This window comes from Rhinoraja longicauda, chromosome 37 (assembly GCF_053455715.1).
Source record: "Rhinoraja longicauda isolate Sanriku21f chromosome 37, sRhiLon1.1, whole genome shotgun sequence".
NCBI classification, from domain to species: domain Eukaryota; kingdom Metazoa; phylum Chordata; class Chondrichthyes; order Rajiformes; family Arhynchobatidae; genus Rhinoraja; species Rhinoraja longicauda.
The window spans coordinates 10,336,913-10,351,259 of NC_135989.1; the positions used below are offsets into that span (position 1 = coordinate 10,336,913).

The 14,347-nt window shown below is 49.8% G+C and overlaps 1 protein-coding gene across 1 annotated transcript in view; it reads right to left on the bottom strand.

The window, feature by feature from the left end:
- LOC144610584 (microtubule-associated serine/threonine-protein kinase 1-like) overlaps positions 1–14,347 on the bottom strand; it is a 128,619-nt gene that overhangs the window by 74,322 nt on the left and 39,950 nt on the right. The window contains 1 exon segment of the mRNA XM_078429392.1: positions 1,870–1,958. Within this exon segment, the coding sequence (XP_078285518.1) occupies positions 1,870–1,958 (89 nt within the window).

The following is a 14,347-nucleotide window of genomic DNA, read 5'->3' on the forward strand; positions in this document are numbered from 1 at the left end:
AGTGTCTACTGGCAGAAAAAAAGAAGGGTCTCAACCCGAAACATCACTTATTCCATCTCCCCAGAGATGCTGCCTGACCCGCTGAGTTACTCCAGCTTTTTGTGTCTGTCTTCGGTTTAAATCGACATCTGCAGTTCCTTCCTATTGATAAGAGTTGGTCTTGGAATCACGTGGTCTAGTATCTACATCATTGTGCAAGCACCCTCCCTCAAAGTCAACACTCAGCTGCAGAAGTGTTGAAACAGGGATTAGAGCTTTCTTCCCACTCTCTAAATGCAAATGTTCATTCATTTATTTATTTCCAGTGGCGTGAGCTTTGAATCCTTTATCTCCAGAGCTGTGGTGCAGTTCTGGGTGAGCTGGCAAGACAGTCCTGGTTTCAGTTCCCGCTCCATCAGAAGTGCAATTTCTTTTTTTTTTTACTTGATGAATTTGCTGATTTTTGTGTGGAGATACAGCACTTCCCTCTCTCCAGTTCTAACATCCTTTTATCTCCTTTCTCACTTACTCCCCCCCCATCTGTCAAACCAATCCTCCAAACAGTATCCACCTATCACTTGCCAAGCGTTGCCCCGCCCCACCTCTCTTTTCCAGCTCTCCCCCCCCGCCCGCCAGCCCGTTTCCATCATGTTCATAAGTGATAGCAGAACTAGGCCATTCGGCCCATCAAGCCTACTCCGCCATTCAATCATGGCTGATCTATCTCTCCCTCCTAACCCCATTCTCCTGCCTTCTCCCCATAACCTCTGACACCAGTACTAATCAAGAATCTATCTATCTCCGCCCGCAATTGGTCCAAAACGCCGCAGCGAGACTCCTGACGGGTACCCGCAAAAGAGACCACATCACCCTGATTCTGGCCTCTCTCCACTGGCTCCCAGTACAGCACAGAATCAACTTCAAGCTCCTCCTATTCACATAGAAAGCCCTAAACAGGCTTGCCCCCCCCCCCCCCCCCCCCGATCAAAAATATTCTAACCCCCCTCTCTAACTCCAGGTCCCTCAGGTCGGCCGACTTGGGGCTACTGACTATCCCGCGGTCTAGGCTTAAGCTCAGGGGTGACCGCGCTTTTGCGGTTGCAGCTCCTAGACTGTGGAACAGCATCCCTCTCCCCATCAGAACTGCCCCCTCCATCGACTCCTCTAATTCCAGGCTCAAAACCTATTTCTACTCCCTAGCGTTTGAGGCCCTCTGAGGGGGCGCTGTGAACTGTTTATGTATGTGCTGTTATGTTCGTGTGCCATTGTATGTTCGTTTCTTAGTACCCGAACTGATGTACAGCACTTTGGTCGACGTGGGTTGTTTTTAAATGTGCTATACAAATAAAATTGACTTGACTTGACTATAAATACCCATCGACTTGTTCTCCACATCGGTGGGAAGAAGGGTCGCAACTCGAAACGTCACTTCTCCATTTAGAGCCACAGATGCTGCCAGACCCACTGAGTTCCTCCAGCACTTTTCTCCAGAGATGCTGTCTGACCCGCTGACTTAGTCCGGCATTTTTTTAAGGCCCTTCAGCCCACAAGTCAGCGCAGACTAGCGATCCCCGTACACTAACACTATCCAATACACACCAGGGATAATTTACATTTATACCAGGCCAATTAGCCTGCAAACCTGTACGTCTTTGGAGTGTGGGAGGAAACTGAAGATCCCGGAGAAACCTATGTGGTCGCGGGGAGAACGTACAAACTCCGTACAGACGGCGCCCGTAGTCAGGATAGAACCGGGGTCTCCGGGGCTGCAGTCGCTGTAAGGCAGCAACTCTACTGCTGCGCCACTGTGCCGCCATGTTTGCGTCTAACTTGGTATCGCTGTGATCCTCTGTGGCGCGGAGCGAGGGCCAAGGAAAGCTGGTGCCTTACCTAGGTGGCCGGGGAGTGGAGAGTGGGGTCGAGGAAGAGTGGGTGATGTGCTGGTCAGAATCAAACTTTTCCTGTTGCTGGTTCGACAGCTGCAAAGAAAAGAGAATAAAAGTTACAACAGAATTCATACGGTGGCGCAGCGGTAGAGTTGCTGCCTTACAGCGAATGCAGCTCCGGAGTCCCGGGTTCGATCCTGACTACCGGTGCTGCCTGTACGGAGTTTGTACGTTCTCCCCCGTGACCTGTGTGGGTTCTCCCTGAGATCTTCAGTTACCTCCCACACTCCAAAGACGTGCAGGTATGTAGGTTAATTGGCTTGGTGTAACCTGGCTGATCTCTGCCACCTAATCCCATTTTCCTGCCTTCTCCCCATAACCCTTGACACCCGTTCCAATCACGAACTTGTCTCTCTCCGCCTTAAAAATACTCACTGACGGCCTCTGTGGCAATGAGTTCCACAGATTAACTTGGACAAACGTCAGAGATTTTTTTTCTTTAATCCACGAATCATAAGGATTGAAGACTTGTGAATTGTGAAGCCGGAGGAATGAATATAGATGGAGGGGTGAGGGAGGGGATAAATAGGAGCAAGTCTAGGGGGGGGGAGAGAATGGGGGGGGGGTGGGAAGATAAGGGAAAGGGAGGGAGGGGCTTGTTAGATGTTACCTAAAATTTTAGAATTCGATATCCACAGGTTCTACACTCTGAATTATCACACATAACAGGGTACAGTGAAATTATTTTATTGTATACAGATTAGTAAGATAATTGCCTTACACAAGTATAATCCCGGGGGATTAGTTACATAATGCATAGAAGCAGACCACTGTCTATATGCAAGACCCGCCAACCTATGGCACCATTTTCAGAGTCCTAACCACAGCTGGCCATAAAGACCTGTGTAGAAAGGAACTGCAGATGCAGGTATAGACAATAGACAATAGGTGCAGGAGTAGGCCATTCGGCCCTTCGAGCCAGCACCACCATTCACCGTGATCATGGCTGATCAGTACCCCGTTCCTGCCCTCTCCCCATACCCCCTGACTCCGCTATCATTAAGAGCTCTATCTATCTCTCTCTTGAAAGCATCCTGAGAATTGGCCTCCACTGTCTTCTGAGGCAGGGAATTCCACAGCTTCACAACTCTGTGGAAAAAGTTTTTCCTCATCTTTGTTCTAAATGGCCTACCCCTTATTCTTAAACTGTATATATATATTTATAACTGCAAATATATACCGAAGATAGACACACAGTGCTGGAGTAACTCAACGGGTCGGGCAGCATCTCGGGAGAACATGGATAGGTGGCGTTTCAGGTTGGAACCTTCCTTCAGACTGACTTGAAACGTCACCTATCCATTTTCTCCAGAGGTGCTGCCTGACCCGCTGAGTTACTCCAGCATTTTGTGTCTAGCAATGAATAATAATCTTCCTAAGCCTCTCCCATTATTTTGCAACACCAATGTGCCGAATCGTGGATGTTTATACAAGGAGGCTGTTCTGCCCATCACATCCATGCTAGCCCAAAAATGGGCTATGCAGGCAGAAGGGTCTGGACCCAAAACATCATCCATTCCTCCTCTCCAGAGATGTTGCCTGTCCTGCTGAGTTACTCCAGTATTTTGTGCCTTTCTCAGGTTTAAACCTGCATCTGCAGTTCCTATGTACATACAGTATAGAGGCAGCATCTCTGGAGAAAAAGGATAGGTGATGTTTCGGGTTGGGACCCTTCTCCAGACCTGAACCATCGCACACCTGAGAAGACAACCTCTCAGTATCCACGCTGTCAGTCGCTCCCAGAATATGCCACGTCTCATCGAGATCTTTGATTCTACCAGACTCCATACTCCGTTAGAGTGGCACAGTGGTGCAGCACTAGAGCTGCTGTCTGACAGCGCCAGGGCCCCGGGTTCGATACTGACAAGTGGAGTTTGTACGTTCTCCCTGTGACCTGTGTGGGTTTTGTCCAAGATCTTCGGCACCCTCCCACACTCCAAACACGTACAAGTTTGTAGATTAATTGGCTTGGTATAAACGTAAACATTATCCCTAGGGTGTAGGGTAGTGTTAATGTGCGGGGATCGCTGTTCGGCACGGACACGCTGGGCCGAAGGGCCTGTTTCCCGGCTGTATCTCTAAACGAACTAAACAGGGTCTCGACCCGAAACGTCGCCCATTCCTTCTCTCCTGAGATGCTGCCTGACCTGCTGAGTTACTCCAGCATTTTGTGAATAAACGTCCTACTCAAACATTTCCTTGCCACGCCAACCCTATCTGAAGAAGGGTCTCGACCCGAAACGCCACCGATTCCTTTTCTCCAGTGATGCTGCCTGTCCCGCTGAGTTACTCCAGCACTTTGTGCCACGTCATCTCAGGAGTCAATCCAGTGAATCCTCGCCTTGGATCACATTGCTATCTCAGAATAGGGACAAAAGGCAGAGTGATTAAGACTGCCTCGTCGGCCAGACCGAGCTGTCGTCTTAATCACATATCACCAAACTCCAAGCTTTTCGCCTTTCATCGAGCGTCGGATAATTATAATCCCAGCGAGCACTGCCAAGTACCTTAACGGGACTGACGACCATTCCAGAGAGCTAGCAGGCCTCCCTAGCACAAAGCAAATGATAACCCCTGCCAGTCGTTTCCTTCAAGGAGACAAATTAATACCCAGCAGATAATGATTATCGCAGTGCGGTGTCATGAACACCTTTGAGCTGGATGTGTTTATTAAAGAGAATTAACTGGGAAAGCAGCTTATTAAACCTCAGCTGTAATCATCCTCCATCTGATGTCAGCTACCAGCCCACCATTGCTCTGCAGGCTTCCATAGAGTGCTTGGCCTCGCCAGCTGACATAGACTGTCTCATGGTGGTTGCTAACCCTTGGGATGACTAATTCAGCGCTCCATGACGAGGAGTGTTGGAGCCTGGGGGACGGTCAGAGAGTCGGGAGCTGGAAGATGGTGGCGCCATGGCGTAGCGGTAGAGTTGCTGCCTCTACAGCGCCAGAGACCCGGCTTCCATCCTGACCACGAGTGCTTGTCTGCACGGAGTTTGTCCGTTCCCCCCCGTGACCTGTGTGGGTTTTCTCCGGGAAGCTCTGGTTTCATCCCACACTCCAAAGACGTACAGGTTTGTTGGCATAAATGGAAATTGTCCCTAGTGTGTGTAGGATAGTGTCAGTGTGTGGGGATCGCTGATCGGCACGGACTCCATGGGCCGAAAGGTCTGTTTCCACCCTGGTGTCTTTAAACTAAACTAAACCTGTGGAGAACAGGAGGCGCTGGAGCAACACAGATCAGGCAGCATCTCTGGAGGACATGGATAGGAGATGTTTTCTCCCCAACCTTTCTTTATCCCTCCCCCCCTGTGCCTCAGCTGGACCTGCACATATTTCTCCCCTTCCCCTCCCCTTCCACCTACAACCCTGCGTCCAGCTTCACAATTCAGGCCTTTTGTCTCACACCATCTCTGTCCTTTCATCTCTGGCCTTTGCCCAACCATCTCTCGCCTATATCAACCTATTACCTGTGTAGCAAGGAACTGCAAGATGCTGGTTTACACCAAAGACAGACACAAAATCCTGGAGTAACTCAGCGGGTCAGGCGGCATCTCTGGGGAAAAGGAATAGGTTACGTTTCAAGTCTGACGATGGGTCTTGACCCGAAACGTCACCTATTCCTTCTCTCCAGAGTTGCTGCCTGAGCAAAGAGGTCCTTCTGCAGTTGTACAGGGCCCTAGTGAGACCGCACCTGGACTACTGTGTGCAGTTGTACAGGGCCCTAGTGAGACCACACCTGGAGTACTGTGTGCAGTTGTACAGGGCCCTAGTGAGACCGCACCTGGAGTACTGTGTGCAGTTTTGGTCTCCAAATTTGAGGAAGGATATTCTTGCTATTGAGGACGTGCAGCGTATGTTTACTAGGTTAATTCCCGGAATGGGGGGACTATCATATGTTGAAAGACTGGAGCGACTAGGCTTGTATACACTGGAATTTAGAAGGATGAGAGGGGATCTTATCGAAACGTATAAGATTATTAAGGGGTTGGACACGTTAGAGGCAGGAAACATGTTCCCAATGTTGGGGGAGTCCAGAACAAGGGGCCACAGTTTAAGAATAAGGGGTAGGCCATTTAGAACTGAGATGAGGAAAAACTTTTTCAGTCAGAGAGTTGTGAATCTGTGGAATTCTCTGCCTCAGAAGGCAGTGGAGGCCAATTCTCTGAATGCATTCAAGAGAGAGCTGGATAGAGCTCTTAAGGATAGCGGAGTCAAGGGGTAACGGGGAGAAGGCAGGAATGGGGTACTGATTGAGAATGATCAGCCATGATCACATTGAATGGCGGTGCTGGCTCGAAGGGCCGAATGGCCTCCTCCTGCACCTATTGTCTATTGTCTATTGACCTACTGAGTTACTCCAGCATTTGTGTCTATCTTCAACCTATTACCTGCCTGGCTTTGACCTGGCCCCTCCTCTCTTCCAGCTTTCTTCCCCACACCACACCACCACATTCAATCTGAAGAAGGGTCTCGACCCAAAATGTCACCTATTCATGTTCTTCAGTGATACTGCCTGAAACTAAACGAGAAGATGATGAATCTGTGGAATTCTTTGCCACAGAAGGCTGTGGAGGCCGTCAGTGGATATGTTTAAGGCTGAGATAGATTCTTGATTAGTACAGGTATCAGAGGTTGTGGGGAGCAGAATGGGGGGGAGAATGGGGTTAAGAGGGGAAGATAGATCAGCCATGATTCAATGGCGGAATAGACTTGATGGGCCGAATGGCATAATTCTGCTCACATTTGGCCTTAAGACCTCATGGGATAGACACAAAATGCTGGTGTTACTCAGCGGGTCAGGCTGCATCTCTGGAGAGAAGGAATGGGTGAGGTTTTGGGTCGCAAACCTTCTCCAGACTGAAAGATGGAGGCGGCCAGAACAAAACATGGCTGACAGCAGATGATCTCAGGTAGAGTGGAGTCCACAATGGCCCGTCGTTGGTTGGGGGAAGATGGGCTATCAACAGGGAAACAGGGATGCGAACAGTGGAATGAGTAGGATGACTAGGGTGGGGGAAGGGGGAGAGAAGTAGGGGGGGAAGGAATTAGGGGTTGCCAACTTCCTCACTCCCAAATACAGGACAAGGTGGCGTCACCGCCCCGCGCCCCACGTGACCTCACCCAGCCAGCGGCCACGTGCTCCCGCTCCACCAATGGCGGCCGCCCGGGCCGGGAGGTGGGGTGTTATGTAACCTCCGTTAGGCGGCACCCGGGCCTCCGGACCTACACTGTCCAGAGCTAAAATGTCGGAAACCTAGAGAGTCGGGACCTATAGTGTCTGGGCCTATAGTGTTGGGGCCTATAGTGTCTGGGCCTATAGTGTCAGGGCCTATAATGTCTGGGCCTATAGTGTGTGGGCCTATAGTGTCTGGGCCTATAGTGTCTGGGCCTATAGTGTCTGGGCCTATAGTGTCTGGGCCTAGAGTGTCTGGGCCTATAGTGTCTGGGCCTATAGTGTCGGGGCCTACAGCGTCGGGGCCTATAGCGTCGGGGCCTATAGAGTCTGGGCCTAGAGTGTCTGGGCCTATAGTGTCTGGGCCTATAGTGTCGGGGCCTACAGCGTCGGGGCCTATAGCGTCGGGGCCTATAGAGTCTGGGCCTATAGTGTCTGGGCCTATAGTGTCTGGGCCTACAGTGTCTGGGCCTATAGTGTTGGGGCCTACAGCATCCAGGCCTACAGCGCCGTCCAGGCCTAATACGGGACAAACTAATTTAGCCGAAAATACAGGTAATATGGGACAGTTGGCAACCCTGGAAGGAAGGCAGGAATTAGTTGAAATTAGAGAAATTAACCTTCATCCCGGCTGGGGGAGATGTGCCAACAAAACCAGCATCGGCAGTTCCTTCCTAACCTAAACTAGAGTTAGTCCTGCACTTTGTGCCTTCTTATTACAGGGGAACGATTAGTGCAGTCTATTACGCACAGCAAATCCCAGTTATTATAACCCCTCCCCCCCCACCTCCAACCCACATTAACAGCGACAGAACAAACATTGAGAGACAATCACTCAGACAACTGCTATCAGTAGAGTTCCGCTGCCCTTTTGTAATCTGAGGTATTTCTAGGACAATCAAGCGTTTGAGAAGGTGACAATGGGCTTATTACCATCGAGCTAAATGCATTCAGTGAAACGCCAGGCCTCTCACTTTAAATTAAAATTATCCTCATTAACTGCCCACGACGACGCACAACAGATTGATCCAAATGACTAAGGGAGCACTTGAGGCTTTGAACAGCCTCTGCTTCTAAGCACCTAATGAATTCTGATGAGGAGTCTTGTAGGAAAATAACTGCAGATGCTGGTACAAATCGAAGGTGTCACAAAATGCTGGAGTAACTCAGCAGGTCAGGCAGCATCTCTGGAGAGAGGGAATAGGTGACGTTTCGGGTCGAGACCCTTCTTCAGACTGAACTCAGAGTAACTCAGCGGGACAGGCAGCATCTCTGGAGAGAAGGAATGGGTGGCATTTTGGGTCGAGACCCTTCGAGTCTGAATAAGGGTCTCGACCCTTATCTTATCGAAACGTATAAGATTATTAAATCTTATCTAAACGTGTAAGATTATTAAGGGGTTGGACACGTTAGAGGCAGGAAACATGTTCCCAATGTTGGGGGAGTCCAGAACAAGGGGCCACACAGTTTAAGAATAAGGGGTAGGCCATTTAGAACTGAGATGAGGAAAAACTTTTTCAGTCAGAGAGTTGTAAATCTGTGGAATTCTCTGCCTCAGAAGGCAGTGGAGGCCAGTTCTCTGAATGCATTCAAGAGAGAGCTAGATAGAGCTCTTAAGGATAGCGGAGTCAGGGGGTATGGGGGAGAAGGCAAGAACGGGGTGCTGATTGAGAATGATCAGCCATGATCACATTGAATGGCGGTGCTGGCTCGAAGGGCCGAATGGCCTCCTCCTGCACCTATTGTCTATTGTCCCAAAACGTCACCCATTCCTTCTCTCCTGAGATGCTGCCTGTCCTCCTGAGTTACTCCAGCTTTGTGTGTCCATCTTTGGTTTAAACCAGCATCTGCAGTTCCTTCCTATACCATTCTCCTGCCTTCTCCCCATAATCCTTGTCACCCATACTAATCCAGACTCAGCCTTTAAAAATATTTCCAGTGCAGGAAGGAACTGCAGATGCTGCTTTGTACCGAAGATTAGCCAGAAAATGCTGGAGTAACTCAGTGGGTCAAGCAGCATCTCTCGAGAAAAGAAATAGGTGACGTTTCAGGTCAGAAGGGTCCCTGTTCCTTTTCTCCAGAGATGCTGCCTAACCCATTCGATCAGGAACAGATTATTACGGGATTGGACACGTTAGAGGCAGGAAACATGTTCCCAATGTTGGGGGAGTCCAGAACCAGGGGCTACAGTTTAAGAATAAGGGGTAGGCCATTTAGAACTGAGATGAGAAAAAACCTTTTCACTCAGAGAGTTGTGAAGCTGTGTAATTCTCTGCCTCAGAAAGCAGTGGAGGCCAATTCTCTGGAAGCTTTCAAGAGAGAGTTAGATAGAGCTCTTAAGGACAGCGGAGTCAGGGGGTATGGGGAGAAGGCAGGAACGGGGTACTGATTGTGCACGATCAGCTATGATCACGGTGAATGGCGGTACTGGCTCGAAGGGCCGAATGGCCTACTCCAGCGCCTATTGTCTATTTTCTCTCACCTATTCCTTTTCTCCAGAGATGCTGCCTGACCTGCTGAGTTACTCAAATATTTCCAGTGTTTTCTCTTTAATTTTAGATGCGTAAGGAGGGGAGGGGAGCAGGTGCAGAGAAGATTTGTAAGGGCAAAACCAGAATTGTTTGTTAGCAAAGGGTAAACAAGTGCTAGGTCTTTATTCCGTAGAGGAGGCTGAGGGGTGACCTAATCGTGTCGTAAAGGATTTTACGGATTGTTATAAAGATAATCACAGTGGCACAGCTGGTACTGCTGCTGCCTCACAGCACCAGTGACTCAGGTTTGATCCCGACCTCGTTCGCTGTCTACGCGGACTTTGCTCATTCTCACTCTGCCTGCGTGGGTTTCCTCCGGTTTCTTCCCACATCCCCAAAGACGTGAGGGGGTTGCAGGTTAACTCTGTCAATTGTCCCTAGTGTGTCCGGAGTGGATGTGAAAGTGGGATAGCATAAAACCAATGTGAATGGGCGGTCGATGGGCAGAGTGGACTCGGTGGGCCGAAGGGTCTTGTTTCCAGGCTGCATCTTCCAATCAATCGATATATGTTTGAGTCAACATTTACAGCTTTGCTAAACAGCCTGAGCCTTGCTTTGTGTAGGAAAGAACTGAAGATGCTGGTTTAAACCAAAGACCTTATCTATACACTAAAACTCTCGTTTGTTTGTTTGTTTGTTCCTGAACTACAGCCAAAACGATACAAGATAGCGCGACAATTTTAGGCCCACCTTACTCACCGTCGTCCCTTTGGTGCTAATGGAAGAAGTTTCATTGAAATCAGTGTTATATTTTTAAAGTTATTCACATTTTAAAGCTTAAATCTATCTCCTAGGGAGGGAGGGATGGGGGTGAAGGGAGGATAAGGGAGTTGAGGGTGGATGGAGTGGGGGTTGGGGAGGGTGAGGGGAGGGTGGAGGGAGGGAGGGAGGAGGAGGGCGAGGGGAGGGTGGAGGGTGGAGGAGGGGGGGGAGAGAGGGTGCTGCACCAATGCAGGAGAGATTTGGGCCCAACGGGGTCCACTTGGTCTAGTGACCTTATAAGATAGACACAAAACGCAGGGGTAACTGTCCAAAGACGTACAGGTATGTAGGTTAATTGACTGGGTAATATGTGTAAAAACAAAATTGTCCCTAGTGTGTGTAGGATAGTGTTAATGTGCGGGGATCGCTGGGCGGTGCGGACTCGGTGGGCCGAAGGGCCTGCTTCCGCGCTGTATCTCTAAATCTAAAATATCTAAAAACTCAGCAGGTCAGGCAGCATTGACAGGTGGGCTGAATGGTCTTGTTTCCATCAATCAAGATATATATATATATCTGATCTGATCTGATCTGATCTTACGCAACTGATCTCCCGGTGGCCCAGCACTTTAACTCCCCCTCCCATTCCCAGTCTGACCTCTCTGTCATGGGCCTCCTCCAGTGCCATAGTGAGGCCCACCGGAAATTGGAGGAGCAGCACCTCATATTTCGACCGGGGAAGTTTGCGGCCCGGTGGTATGAACGTCGACTTCTCCAACTTCAGATAGCTCCTCTGTCCCTCCCTTCCCCTCCCCCTTCCCAGATCTCCCTCTATCTTCCTATCTCCACCTATATCCTTCCTTTGTCCCACCCCCGACATCAGTCTGAAGAAGGGTCTCGACCCGAAACGTCACCCATTCCTTCTCTCCTGAGATGCTGCCTGACCTGCTGAGTTACTCCAGCATTTTGTGAATAAATCGATTTGTACCAGCATCTGCAGTTATTTTCTTATACTATATATATATATATATATATACTGTATACACTGTATATTTGAGTCAACATTACCGCCATAGAGCTGCTTTGCTCCATAGCCCGAGCCTTGTTTTGTCTGTACGTCATACAGAGAGAGGTGCCAGGTAATGTGAGGCATCGTACTGCAGAAGGCATCTGTGCCTTTCAGTCAGCTTTGGATGGTTGGCATAGTCTGCTGTGTTGTGGATTTTCACAAGGCAGATGGCAAGTGGGGTTTTCACAGCTGTGCCTGCTTTTTTTTGTCCCCAGTCAACGTTCAAACCCTGGCACTCTCTTCTTGCTGGGCATTTCCAGGCGACTCAAACCCCTTCCCCTCTGCGCCGTTACTGGCCTCGATTGTAACCCGCAGATGGACAAAAAATGCTGGAGTAACCCAGTGGGCCGGGCATCATCTATGGAGAAAAGGAATAGGTGACGGTTTCGGTGCAAGAGCCTTTCTCAGACCCACTGGGCTTTCATTCACTGGAGACGTTTCAGGTCGGGTCTGAAGGAGGGTCTCGACTGAAACATCACCCATTCCTTCGCTCCTGAGATGCTGCCCATCCCGCTGAATGACTCCAGCATTTGGTGTCTCTCTTGGTAGATGTGCCACGTGGTTTTATGCTTGAGGCACTCAGGCCAAGAAAGCCCCTGGAACCATCAGTGTAATCTATAATCCTTGCACTCCATAGGGTTATGCCTACGTACAGTGAGATTATTACTGAACCATATGCAAAAGAGGTATTTCAATGTGCCTTGGAACACGTGACAATGAATTACCATCGAAGCATTGCGAGCACAACGTTAACAATGTCACCCACATCCACATTGTCAGCGTCGCAGAAAGAGAGACAGACTCAGATCTCGTTTCCGATCGTCTTGCGTTACCCCTGCAACTTGCATTTCTATAGGGAAAAAAAACTGCAGATGCTGGTTTAAATCGAAGGTGGACACAAAGTGCTGGAGTAACTCAGCGGGTCAGGCAGCATCTCAGGAGAGAAGGAATGGGTGACGTTTCGGGTCCAGACCCTTCTTCAGACTGAGAGCATAAGAGAATTCAATGTTCATACCGCTGGGCTGCAAGCTGCCCAGGCGAAATATGAGGTGCTGTTCTTCCAATTTCCGGTGGGCTTCACTATGGCACTGGAGGAGGCCCATGACAGAAAGGTCAGAGTGGGAGGGGAGTTGAAATGCTCAGCCACCGGGAGATCAGGTTGGTTAAGGCAGACCGAGCGCAGGTGTTGAGCGAAGCGATCGCCGAGCCTGCGCTTGGTTTCGCCGATGTAAATAAGTTGACATCTAGAGCAGCGGATACAATAGATGAGGTTGGAGGAGGTGCAGGTGAACCTCTGTCTCAACTGAATAGACTGTTTGGGTCCTTGGATGGAGTTGAGGGGGGAGGTAAAGGGGACAGGTGTTGCATCTCCTGCGGTTGCAGGGGAAAGTGCCCGGGGATGGGTTGGTTTGGGTAGGAAGGACGAGTGGACCAGGGAGTTACGGAGGGAACGGTCTCTGCGGAACGCAGAAAGGGGAGGGGGATGGGAAGATGTGGCCAGTGGTGGGGTCCCGTTATAGGTGACGGAAATGTTGGAGGATTTAGATAGTTCCTACTTAGATTGGAGGAACAGCACTCATATTTCGCCTGGGCAGCTTGCAACCCACTGGTATGAACATTGACTTCTCCAACTTTAGATAGTTCCTCTGTCCCTCTCTTCCCTTCCCCCTTCCCAGTTCTCCCTCTACCTGTCTCCACCTATATCCTTCCTTTGTCCCACCCCCCTGACATCAGTCTGAAGAAGGGTCTCGACCCGAAACATCACCCATTCCTTCTCCTCCTGAGATGCTGCCCGACCTGCTGAGTTACTCCAGCATTTTGTGAATAAACTTCTTCAGACTGATGTCAGGGGATGGAGCGGACAAAGATAGGAAGTAGCAGGAGACAGGAGGACTGGTGGGAGAACTGGGAAGGGGGAGGGGATAGAGAGGGGAAAGCAGGGGCTATCTAAAGTAAGGCCCAGCGCAAATTGGAGGAGAGTAAGGCCTAGTGCAAATTGGAGGAACAGCACCTCCTATTTCGCTTGGGTAGTTTACAACCCCAGCGGTATCAACATTGACTTCTCTAACTTTAGATCGTCTTTGTCTTAATGCAAATGCTGGAAATTATCAACAGGGTGAACATTACAGCTAAAGACAGACACAGGAAGCCTGGAGTAACTCAGTGGGACAGGCAGCATCTCTGGAGAGAAGGAATGGGTGACGTTTCAGGTCGAGACCCTTCTTCAGACTGATTTCTATGGTGTCTTTAACAGGCTGAGATATCCCTTAGAAACATAGAAAAAAACATAGAAAAATAGGTGCAGGAGTAGGCCATTCAATATGATCATGGCTTATCATCTAAAATCAGTACCCCCGTTCCTGCTTTTTCCCTATATCCTTGATTCCTTAAGCCTTAAGAGCTAAATATAACTCTCTCTTGAATACATCCAGTGAATTGGCCTCCACTGCCTCTGTGGCAGAGAATTCCACAGATTCACAACTCTCTGATGAAAAAGATTTTCCTCATCTCAGTCCTAAATGGCCTTACCCCTTATCTTAAACGGTGACCCCTGGTTCTGGACTTCCCCCAACATCGGGAACATTTTTCCTGCATCTAGCTTCATCTAGTCTGCATTTTGTGTCCATCTTCTTAAACTAACGCTCTCCCTCCCTCCCTCCCTCCCTCCCTCCCTCCCTCCCTCCCTCCCTCCCTCCCTCCCTCCCTCCCTCCCTCCCTCCCTCCCTCCCTCCCTCCCTCCCTCCCTCCCTCCCTCCCTCCCTCCCTCCCTCCCTCCCTCCCTCCCTCCCTCCCTCCCTCCCTCCCTCTCTCTCTCTCTCTCTCTCTCTCTCTCTCTCTCTCTCTCTCTCTCTCTCTCTCTCTCTCTCTCTCTCTCTCTCTCTCTCTCTCTCTCTCTCTCTCTCTCTCTCTCTCTCTCTCTCTCTCTCTCTCTCTCTCTCTCTCTCTC